The 12,415-nt window shown below is 39.4% G+C and overlaps 1 protein-coding gene across 1 annotated transcript in view; it reads right to left on the bottom strand.

Moving 5' to 3' along the window:
- Positions 1 to 12,415, bottom strand: part of HERC1 (HECT and RLD domain containing E3 ubiquitin protein ligase family member 1) — a 205,360-nt gene that overhangs the window by 70,232 nt on the left and 122,713 nt on the right. Inside the window, exons 31-34 of the mRNA XM_057542678.1 lie at positions 9,788 to 9,943; positions 7,801 to 7,907; positions 7,152 to 7,262; positions 3,905 to 4,081 (exon numbers count right to left, since the gene is read on the bottom strand). Of these exons, the coding sequence (XP_057398661.1) occupies positions 3,905 to 4,081; positions 7,152 to 7,262; positions 7,801 to 7,907; positions 9,788 to 9,943 (551 nt within the window). The remainder of the gene's footprint in view (positions 1 to 3,904; positions 4,082 to 7,151; positions 7,263 to 7,800; positions 7,908 to 9,787; positions 9,944 to 12,415) is intronic.

The following is a 12,415-nucleotide window of genomic DNA, read 5'->3' as shown; positions in this document are numbered from 1 at the left end:
AGTCCATGTGACCCTTCATGGGAGGGAGAGAACATAAGGAAGCCTCCACGTGGATTCCTCCAGACGTCACCTGTGTCTTTTCTCCTTATTATCCAGTTATGTATCCTTACTACCTTGTTATAATAAACCCCAGTCATCATGAGTACAATGATAATACTGAGTCCTATGAGCCCTTCTATCAAATCTTTGAACATAGGGGTCATCTTCAGGACCTCTGACACAACGGTGGCAACATGAGCTTCACTAGAACAACTCTAAGTCATTAAAATATAATTATATATTTGAGAAAAAGAGAGAGAGAGAACTGGGGAAAGACAAAACTCTAGTGGCTATGGGGTTACACGTGTTCTGAAGCAGCAGGTGAGTGGCTATCTGTTGTGAGAGGTAAAAGTTACCTATGGAATTCAAAAATAATAGATCCAACCCCAGGAGGGTTGGCTCACTGGGTCCCCTGGCTGCTTTTGGCCCTGTAAGCTAAAGTGAGGGGAAAAGAGCAGCCAGAAGAAAATTTGTGTTGTTCTCTCCTCTAGGTGGGAAGAGAAAGAGAGCCTAAGCATTCCCACACATGGGCTTTGGACGGGCCAAAGAATGAAAATTAGCTTGCAGCTGCTCTCTTGTCCAGGTGGGAGGGGGAAAAGTTCAAAAATTCCTGAAGGTGAGTCTGGGGTAGACCAAAAATATTAGAAGTATGTGTTGCTCTTTCCTCCAAGTGAGAGGAGATAAGGTTATTTAAATCAGTTCTCAGGGCTGGAGTAAAACTTGAAATAGATGAAAGAAAGGAAGAAAGGGAGAAATGGAGAAAGGGAGAGAGAGAAAAGAAGAAAAGAAAATACTCCAGCAATTTTCTTTAGCCTAGATGCTGCCACTGCTGTACCAGTGCCCTGGCCCAACCAATTAACCCTATAAATGCTAAATTTACTGCTAGGGGTCTGAGTAAATTTGAGATCTGAGGGAAAAGGGAAAAGTAAATTTTATAAAACAGCTTCTTTTTGTGGCTACTGCATCTGGATGTATGATAAAAAATGATGTAAAATGTTATATGCTTGTAACTTCATAAATACTAAGAGATCATCCTGATAAGTAAAAGCTGCAAAGGAAAAATGTCAGTGGGACACAACTTCCTTGCTTTTTGCCCCAGGTGAGTAGATTGGAACTTAAATTCTTTGAGTACTGGAAACAAAACAAGCCTCCATAACTGATGATTTTTTGTTATGATTTTTGCCTATTAGAACTGCTAGAAAAAAGGGAGACAAAATAAAAAGAGTGGCAATCTCCACATAGAAATATACTTTGAGAGTTTTAAAAAGCAGTTGTTAGTTGCCAATTAGTTCTTATAAAATCAGATGTCTGACCCTTAGAGGCTGATGATTTTCTAGCCTGAAAAGCATATTTTTGAGTGGGTAAATTTGTACTCTAAGATTGAGAAAGCAAAAAGAGCTTAGGAAAGCCTTGCTCGTCACGTAGACTTAAAATGCAGCTGTCTGATCCTACAGCATTTAGGCTTTATTGCTGCCCCAAAAAGTTGCCAATTTTATAGAATCCTCAATTCACAGCTTCCAACTGCCTGGACCTGCCTCTAAGTTAAAACCTCGTACTGTCTGCTACGGGCTGTTTCAACCCAACATGAGCTGTGTTCAACTAAAAGCAGGCACCAGCCTAATGAACAAAAATCAGACATGGGGACTGGTGAAGATTTAGTTGGTGCAGCCATAAAATGAAAACTACATGGATTCTAGCTGGACTGTCCAGGTCTCTTATATATGCCCCTGGGAAAGGGCCTGTTCTTTTGATAGCCATCTAATTTGAGCTGCTGATTGGCTTTTTATTTCTGACATAGAAACTGACTACATTCCTAACTTTGATTCTTACCGAAAGCTGGAAGTTGGAGGAGGGCATACCCAGGGTGCATGACCTCTATGTCCACTCTTATAACAGACTGGACTCTTGACCTCTTCTTGGGGAGGTCTCACTGCTGTTGATTTATTACGTTCAGCTTTTTGGACTAGCAGTAGTTTGCAACAACAGACTGATAGCTTGATTCAATATCTGATACACATGCCTAGTAAGACAGTTTATTAAATGAAGCTCTCCCCAGAAAAAGACTGATCTTTCCTAGGCTGCTCACTGGATAAATGATTAGGATAAAAGGCATAGAAGGTTTTGTAAACCTATTCTGGAAAACAATTTTTGTAATTGGGATTTTGTCCTGACCAACTGCTAACCTTTCTGGTTAAGTTGTATCAATATAAAAACATTTTTGTTAAAAAAAAAAAAAAGTTTTCGTGTGGAAATTCTTTTGTCCCTCTTACACCTAACCCTTCTGGACAAAAGGTCTAGACGAAGATAAAAAATGACTGAAAAAATCTGAAGTTATAATAACTAAATGGGAAACACTGATTTTAGAATAATGGTGGGGGTGGGGAGGGGGAGGAAAAAAACCCAACCCAGGCCCTGGGGAAGTGTGGAAGAAGAGGGAGGGCATAAATGATCACTGTTTTTTTGGAACTGCTCCTCCTCCCAGGGGGAAAAAAAGCCATGCTGTCAAGAAGGCTGTTTTTTCTTTTCTTTTTTTTTTTTTAAATAGATCTTTATTGGAGTATAATTACTTCACAATACTATGTTAGTTTCTGTTGCACAACAAAGTGAATCAGCCACATGCATAGAGCACTTTAAATTCAAACTAACTTCTGAGTCTTATACCTGACAGGCTATAAGAAGCAGGGGGTGACCCCAGGTCCTGGAATTTCCACAGAACACCTCCAGATGTCATCCACACTCTTAAGGCAGATAAAATGATGTCACAGACAAACAAAACCATTTAACAAACTGTCCTTCAGAGGCAGTCCCTCTGAAACCAGGCACTCAATTAAATTACTTAGACTGCAATGGGAACAGAAGGTGGGAGGCCCCCTGATGGGAGATCACACTGGGGTCCTGTTAACTTGTTATGCCTGACTACTGTATATCCTGATTAGGGATATCTTAACAATTATAAACTCATTTCCAGGGATACCACGTATGACCTCTGGAATTGTACTTTTTGTGTATGCACCCTATTCTGAACCCTGGACTGGCCAGAGTTGTGCTGTGCTAAATTTAAGGACAAAGTCACTTGACTTTTTAAGATAGACTTTTACAATTAATGAGATTTGTTTTAACTGGCTAAGTCTAAGACCCCTGAAGTCAGTACTGGAGGTCAGTCTCACCCTGATTTCTGGGGTCCTACCAGCTAATAATATTAATTTTATTGTAAAAACACTGTGGCCAAGAGCCAGCCAAGGAGGTGGACTGTGCAAAAAAAGAAGTAACACGGCAGAGACTGCTATCCTTAGAAATGTCTGCTTGCAATGTTGGTCCTCGGCTGGCACCTGGGAACTTGTCTGGTAAATAGTTCCCTACACTGATAAAAAATCTCCCTGACTGATATTGGTGGCTTATTGTGCTTAGACTGTATGACAATATGGTTTATGCTAAAAACCCGCTTTCTTTCTGGGAATCGAAAAAAGGCCAGGCAGAGAGTATGTGACCAGCACTCAATAAAAACGTTGGGCACTCAGTCTCTAATACGCTCTCCCAGGAAGAAACATCACACATATGTTACTGCATTTTCATTGCTGGGTGTGCACTGTGTGACCCCTCAGGGAAGGGATGATTATGATTTTTCAACCTTACACTTAAGAAAATTTTTGAGGTAATTTTACAATTACAGGAGAGTTACAAAAATAATACAGGGTTTCTGTATATTCTTCACTGAGTTTCCATTTATGTTAAAATCTTACATAGTAATAGAACATTTACATAAGATGATTTTTTTAATAGTCTTTCCATACGTTTTTTATAATAACCTAGGAGGAAAGTACTAAAAAATAAAATGCTTTTGAAAACTACTTGGAATTCTACGTACCTTCCACTGATAGCACCCAGAAGTTACTCCAGTTGATGCCAATCCATATCCTTTTCCTCCACTGCCATGAGTTAAAACCTGTCCGTTCTCCACTATGCAACACTGAGCTTTCTCTGGGTCAAAGGACACTTCTTGTATAGGAAGATTCTCATCTTCTTCCTCCAACTCTCCCTGCTTCTACCAGAAAGGAAACTGGGTCAGTATTTTGAACTAACTCAGGTTCAGTTCCTGAGATCTCCTTGGGTTGATTCCACAAATATTTATTATCTACTATGTACCAGTTACGGTGCAGACCATGGAACACAATCATACATACAGCATGGTCCCTGCCCGTGAAGAGCTTACAGCTCAGTCAGGGGACAGAGAGACAAATAAATAACACCAGCATTGTAGTGAGAGAATAAAAGAAGTTACATGACAGGTATAGCAGAAACATATAAGTGTTAAGTTTCTAACCAGGCTTGGGAAGGATAAGGTAAGCATTCAAAAGAGGATGCCTTCTGAGCTGAATCCTGAATGATGAGAAGGCATTAAGCAGCCGATCAAAGTACAGAAAGAAATTTAAGACAGTATGTACAGCATGTGCCAAGTCATGGAGGTGAAACAGAGTTCACTGATTTAAAGAATTGCAAGCAGTATGGAATATCTGGAGGATGAGACTGAAAGAGAACAAGGAACTAGAAAGAGAAGAAGGAACAAAATCATGGAAGGCCTTCAATGCCATTCTAAGTTTATTCTTTACTCTAGACAATAGGGAGTGCCTACACAGAAAGATTTATACAGAGGAACTACTATCAGATCTACGTTTTATAAACATTGTTTTACCAGGAGTATACAGGATGAAAGCAGAGAGAACAATCAGGAGTTTACTGCAAGAGTTCAGGTAAGAAATACTGAGGACTTAAATTCATTCATTTGCTCAATGGGTATTTAATAAGCATCTACTATGTACCAGGCACTATACCAGGTCCTATATACTCAGCAGTATACTAGACAGATAAGGTCTTTGCTCTCACAGAACTCATATTTTAGAAGGTGGAGATAGAAAATAAACAAGGAAAGGTAAAGCAGGTAATAAGTGCTATGATGAAATCAAAAAAGGTGATGTGATAAAGACTGTGTGGCAACTGACTCTAGATTGAGGATCAGGAAAGGACAATGAAGAAGTGATAATTAAGTTGAGACATGAATAATAAGTTGACTTCTGAGAAACATATCTGAGAGAAGTATTCTAGGCAGAGAGAATAGCTGGCACAAAGCCCAAAGGAAGGAACAAGCTTAGTGTGTTCAAGACACAGGAAGAAGGCAAGTTGTTCACAGTGTAGTGAGCAAAGAGGAGAGAACAAGGAGTTCTAGAATTTATCCCAAGAATGATTAAAAACCACTGGTGGGTTTTTTAAGCAGAGGACGAACATGCTCTGATTTACAATGTTAAAAGATCACACTGGATCCTGTGTAGAGAACGGACTATAGGGAGTTAACAATGGAAGCAGAAAGACCAGTTAGGAGAATATCGCATAATCCAGGCCAGAGATGGTAGTGGCTTGGAGTAGGGTGATGGCAGAGGAATGAGGAGGTGGAAAATTCAAGTTAAGTCTTAACAGAGAAGTCAACAGGACTTGGAGATTGTACGGACAGAGAAAATGTGGGTGTGTGTGATAGAAAGAGAGGAATCAAGGATGACTCCTTGGTTTTTTGGTTGAGTCACTTACTGGGAAAGCCTGGGGCAGGAACAAGATGTAACAGAACTAAGGATGCTACTAAGTAATGAGAGACCTATTACACTATTATTCAAGTCGTAAGGCAAGCAGAAGATGGGTACATGTCTGGAATTCAGGAAAAATGTCAAAAAAGGAATTAAAAATCAATGGCATACGGATCTGAAAAAGGTTTTGTTGGCTACAGGAAATGGAATGGAAGTGACAGTTGAAGAAAAAAAGGGGTCTTGGGACCAAGCCTTGGGATACTCCAGCAGTTAGATTAAACAGAAGAGGAAGTATAAGTAAAAGAGGATGAGAAGAAGAGGCCATTGTACTGGGACAGAAGGAAAACCAGAAAAAGTGTGGAATCATGAAAACTAGTAGAAAGATTAAGGTAGCTAGATGGATGGATTCAAGAACTATTTAGGAGGTAAAAATCAATGAGTTCTAGGGATCACATGGGTGGGGACATTAGGAGAATTCCCAGGAATTCAGGTTTGAAAAGCTAGTTGAGTGTTAGTGCCACCAATAAAAATGGGATAGGAAGAAAAGGAGAAAGGTTTGAAGGAGAGACACCTGGGCTATCATTCAAGTTTGGAAGGCAGTGCAGGTAGTGAAAATGGTCGTGGGTATGACTGAGACTGCTGGAAAAGCTAAAGACAGAATTCTGAGGAACACTGGAATTTGGGATGGAGGCAAGGAGAAAGTCACACCAAAGAAGAGATGCCTCCAGAGGGAATCAAGGATTGACAGAGGGGATCTAGGAGAAAGTAGTGTTTTGAAAACAACAGAAGCCTAGAGTTTCCAGAGGTCAAGTAAGCTATGGATAAAAAGCCGTACACTGTATTACCAATAACACCTACCTCTGTCATTTAATTTCAGTGCTTTGATGGAAGATAAACAATTGGGCTGGGCTTCCCTGGTGGCGCAGTGGTTGAGAATCTGCCTGCTAATGCAGGGGACACGGGTTCGAGCCCTGGCCTGGGAAGATCCCACATGCCGCAGAGCGGCTGGGCCCGTGAGCCACAACTGCTGAGCCTGCGCGTCTGGAGCCTGTGCTCCGCAACGAGAGAGGCCCGCGCATCGCGATGAAGAGTGGCCCCCGCTTGCCACAACTGGAGAAAGCCCTCGCACAGAAACGAAGACCCAACACAGCCAAAATCAATCAATCAATCAATCAATCAAACATACGCATCTGATTCAAGATCCTCATTAAAAAAAAAAAAAAACAATTGGGCTGAAAAGATAATGAGAAGTAAGGAAGTGACTTAAACATATACAAGATTACTCTTCCCAGAAGCTTAGCAATGAAGGATGGGAGAATATAGGGAAGGCTTCATGGATAAAAAAGAAATTTAGAAGGGTGGGAATAAGAGATGTTTATAAACTGAGGGGAAAGAACCAGTGGAGAAGGAGACACAGTACAAAGAAGAGACTGAATAACTGATAGAACAAAGTCTCTCAAAGGAGAAAGGATCCAGAGACAGGTGACAAGATATTCACATGTCTGTCTAAAAATACCTGTTTGGTTTGGAAGAATCAAGTACCTGTAATTTTATTTCTTGTTCTTTTTCCTTTATCTGAATAGCATACTTGGCCTGAGCAATGGGTGTCTCCCACATACAATCCGACAGGAGGGAAAACAGACGTTCAACAACCTATTTATTGAAGGAAAAAGAATGATAAAATTTGTAAAGGATCATTTTAACTATTTTTAGAAAAGATAAATCATGTAACTATAACATTAAGTCACATGTGAGATTTAACTATACCAATGTCTGACAGCTACTTTGGGTGGATGCAAGTTAAATATCATTTTTTAGAAAGACCATTAACCCACTACAAAGTGGGTTCGACTGTCCTCATGTTGCCCCACTATATGGACCTCTGATGAGGCCATGCAGCCTCACATCTTTCTCTCTAGATGCCCAAACCTAGGAAGAAATTCCACAAATTTTCCTTTCTTTCTGACCTTGAAAGTATTCACTATACCACTACTCCTCACATCCCATAACTCACTTAATTTCTCTTTCTCCTTGCTTAGAGATGAAAAAATTTAAAAAGCAATCTCAGAAGTGGAAGTCGTGCTACTGAATAAATGACACATTTACAACTGAAGAGACCATGAGTTTAGATTTTCGGTGCATCATGTTGCACATGTAAAGAACATCTTCTAATAACTTTAAAAATAGAAACCTGGGCCATTTGATCATCTTCTACACCAGATTCACAAGCTGGTAGCACAGCCTCAAGGACATGAAGTGCAAGGAGCCTCGTTCTTAAGTTACCAACTAGAGGAATTCCTGGAGGGGGAAAAAGACATTTTCTTCTTATAAATGTGACTTAAATTCAAAGTTTAAATAAACCTCTTGAAAAAAATCTCTGAGGCTGCTAAGTATTTAAGATGGAACAGACTTCACTTCAGCATATTATCACAAGAATTCTGGATTCATCCCATATCCATTAATGTATATGAATATCCATGTTTGTGTTTCAGTTTTTATGTATGTAAGGGAACAGCACTATAATAACTACCTGTGCCAAGTACTGTGCTATGCATTTCATACACATTAATAACTCTGTTGATCCTCACAAATCCTACATTATATCCCTATTTTACTGATGAGGAAACTGAGGCTCAGAGAAGTTAAGTAACTTGACCAAAGCCACACAGCTCAGTAGAGACAGAAGTAGAATTGTAAACGACAGGTCTGTTAATCTCTAAAGCTCAGACTTATCATCGCCTTTAATTGCTTCTGACTGCATCTATGCCCTGACAGCCTCACAGGGTTAATGGGGAGTAAGCAGTTTGTACTTTTCTAAAGTAAGCAAAGATACAGACAGGATACTGATGCACTTTTTTCTATCCATTACTACAACACAACCAGTAGAAATAAATGAATATCTGATTTTTCTTCATACTCTAAGAACTTAATCAATATTACAGAAGGCTTACCTTATTAAAGGAGAAAAAAAGCTATTGTAAGTTATACTAGTTAAGAAAAACTGTTGGGAAAATGAGTATAAACTTACTAGATATAAAGCTAAGATGTGTATTTACAGAAGAACCCTGGTTTGAACAACTGATCTGAAAATAGTAGTTACCTGTAAATGGCAGATCTTTTAAGAAAATAAGAGAAAGGTAAGGGCTCTTTTGAATAAACTGCTGTTTTATTTGCAGCACAGCTGATCAGTTTTGGAAATTCTTTAAATACTTTTAACAACAAATGAATTTCTTGCCAGAATTTGCTACCACAAAATGACTGGGATAATTCTGCTGTAAGAACATTAACATTTAGTATGACTCCATTTTACTGTATTTTTGCAGTTAATAACTGCAGCTGTTATGTTAATAATAAGTTGTCTGTATTCTTTTTTTGTTTATGCCAATCTTAAAACAAAGATACAAGATCTGAATTTTTAAAAAATTGAATACACATTAAAAAAAGTAAAAAGAAACACCAATAAACTATATTGAGAGTGTATACATATAAAACAGCATGTACCATAGAAGACTATATTATGTTTCAGCACATTTAAGAAAGACTAGGGATGATGAGAAAGTTCTGGAAATGGAGAATAGTGATGGTTGAGCAACATTGTGAATGTACTTAATGTCACTGAATTGTACACTTAAGTGGTTAAAATGGTAAATTTTATTTTATGCATATTTATCACAATAAAAAAAAACAGATTAGGAAAGGACTGATAGTAATCTATGCAAGCAGACCAGACTTTTAGGCTAAGAACCAGGAATTAAGCTTATTATATAGAACTCGCATAGATAGCATACAATCAGAAGTTACAAATCAAGACAACAGAAATCATATCATGATAAGAAAGAACAGACAAACTCCGATCTGCATTTTGATAATCCAAGAAGTAAACTCAAAATCTGTGTCAAATTATCATATTAAACAGGATGTTCTCTGCTTATTTTTATTATTGTAATCTGAACTAGAGCCAAGTTCTCTGCATTAAATCCATGATCTTCTCCAGTGCTACCTTCTATTATTAATTCCTCTCAATTTTTACTCCTGAGATTACTCTTCTTTCAATCAAATAAGTACTCATAAAACAAGAAAGAAAAGCCTTAAAATCAAGGTCAAGTATCCAATGTTGTTATCTGAATAAAACACACGTGATGTACAAAATACTGTAAAATAAGACAAAGGTCACATACCTGAAGAACATTTCTGAGATGCTATATTTAAAAGCACCTCTGTCCACTTTGGGGAAGCCATTTTTGACTGAATTGCTTTTGAAGATACAACTCTGCGAAGAAAAACTAGAAAATCCCCCAGATGCAGTTCGGCTGCGCGTTGTTTCCTAAGAGCAGCTAAAGAGTGAACAGACAAGTCTACATTACAACCAAAATCCAACAGGAAACAGTCTTATATCAAATAACTTACACTTAGAGTACAGTAAGCACACACCTAATTCAAAGCCTAGGTTGTCAGTTAGCTGCTGAATTTTTAAAACTTAAAAAGCAGGAGAAAGGTCAGAATATAAAGTCAAACATAACATCTTTTACAACTGTGTACAGTAACAATGAGCTTGCTAGAATAAAGTATGTGTACTTGGTTTTGTGCATTTTTCTTTTTTTACTGCTATTCTAAAAAGTAATAGTTCTCTATCCAAGTCTAGAGTTCTACTAGATAGAATCTGAGGGAGATGGTCTGTAAACCCCCTAAAATTGTATGAAAAACTGTCTGGGGAATTCCATGGCACTCCAGTGGTTAGGACTCGGCATTTTCACTGCTGAGGGCCTGGGTTCAATCCCTTGTTGGGGAACTAAGATCCCACGAGCCACACTGCATGGCCAAAAATAAAGTAAAATAAAATAAATGCCTCAAACTGAAAAATATTTTTAAAAAACAAACAAACAAAACTGTGTGTGTGTGTGCATTTGCCTAGTAAGAAAGTTGACAACTTTGATCACATTTTCAAAAAGTCCATCATCTGTCCACCACCTCCCCTACCCTCTGCCCCAGTCAAATTAAGAATTACATCTCAGGACTTCCCTGGTGGTCCAGTGGTTAAGAATCCGCCTTCCAAAGCAGGGGACATGGGTTCGATCGCTGGTCGGGGAACTAAGATCCCACATGCTGCAGGGCAACTAAGCCCACGTGCAGCAAACTACAGGGTCCATGCGCTCTGGAGCCCGCACGCCACAACTAGAGAGAAGCCTGCGCACCGTAACAAAAGATCCTGCATGCTGCAACTAAGACCCGACGCAGCCAAAAATAGATGAATAAATATTAAAAAAAAAAAAAAGAATTAATCTCTAAAAAAGACTTTGTGTTTTCATATTCTACAAAGAAACAAATTTCTAGGCCTGGGTCTGGTTTGCCTGACCTTAAACTCTATGTAAAGGATCTTTCCACAAACTTGCTCTAAACAATCATCCCAATTTTCCCACCAGTATCAACACTCTTAACACCTCTCTAATAGTTTCTCTCTAATAGCTTCCCTCCCTCCTGTACATTTTGAAGCCAAAGAACTTTCTGCTCTTCCTCTAACATGCCATGTTCTCATATCCTCCAACAACTTTCATACCTCCCTAGCCTGGCTAAGACCCACTCAAAGCCTGGGTGAAGAAGTTTGCCAGTGGGGTAGATTCCCAGAACGTCAATCCCTAAGGGGCATTAAAACATGGAAAATCATAACAATTTGGACAGACACTCCTTTCAGGGAGATCCTGGCACATCAAATTAAGAAATACACAGACAAGGGCTTCCCTGGTGGCGCAGTGGTTGAGAGTCTGCCTGCCAATGCAGGGGACGCGGGTTCGAGCCCTGGTCTGGGAAGATCCCACGTGCCGCGGAGCAGCTGGGCCCGTGAGCCACGACTACTGAGCCTGCGCGTCTGGAGCCTGTGCCCCGCAACAGGAGGGGCCGCGATAGTGAAAGGCCCGCGCACCGCGATGAAGAGTGGCCCCCGCTCGCCGCAACTAGAGAAAGCCCTCGCACGGAAACGGGGACCCAACGCAGCCCAAAATAAATAAATAAATAAAAGGAATTATTCTCATGGCCTGTCCAAATTATTTAAAAAAAAAAAATCCACTTGCTATCTCCCTTCCTGCTTAAAAAAAAAAAAAAATACACAGACAAATCACTTGTGATAGAGGGGAGACCACCCCCTGCCAAATGGCATGTCTGAATAGCCATTAATCTATCTTCATAGACATCTCTTTAACTAAAGGGCTTTTGTTTTGCTGAGATGGGTGTGCAGGTCTATGATAGAACTAACCTGCTAGGGATAATTAGAGAAAAAGCTAAGAGCTCCTTCTCTACATTTCCTCTTCACAGTACTCTACCTCTTCTTAACTTCTTTAGTCTTTGCTAATATACAAACATTTATTATATTAGTTTGAAGAATATAAAATTATTAGTCTGCCCTAGGTACCTACATCTCACTCCAACCTTGTTCCTACACATTCCTTCAAAATCCAGTTCAAAGCTACCTCTTCCATGAAACTTTCTCTCTTGGTAGAGATCCCTGGGAAAATCTCTTTTAGGAGGCCTCCATCCTACCCCACTCTCACTCCCAGCAAGTATTTCTGTAACACGACACTAAATTAATTAAATTAATTAAAGCCTGGAGACCTTAAATATAAAGCTGGTTAATACAACTTGATGATACAGTTTGTGTTTCAGTAACAGTACTACGTTTGAAATGAAGAGTACACCTTACTTTCAGTTAAGTATTTTAGAGAGTATGTGGAGTTATTAATACCTGGTCCACCTGTCTCTGAATGCCTGGCCACCACTGACTAGAATCTGTCTCACTCCCAGCCATCCCCATAAAT

Source organism: Balaenoptera acutorostrata, chromosome 3 (genome assembly GCF_949987535.1).
Source record: "Balaenoptera acutorostrata chromosome 3, mBalAcu1.1, whole genome shotgun sequence".
Lineage (NCBI taxonomy): Eukaryota > Metazoa > Chordata > Mammalia > Artiodactyla > Balaenopteridae > Balaenoptera > Balaenoptera acutorostrata.
This window is presented reverse-complemented; position numbering and strand designations above follow the sequence as displayed.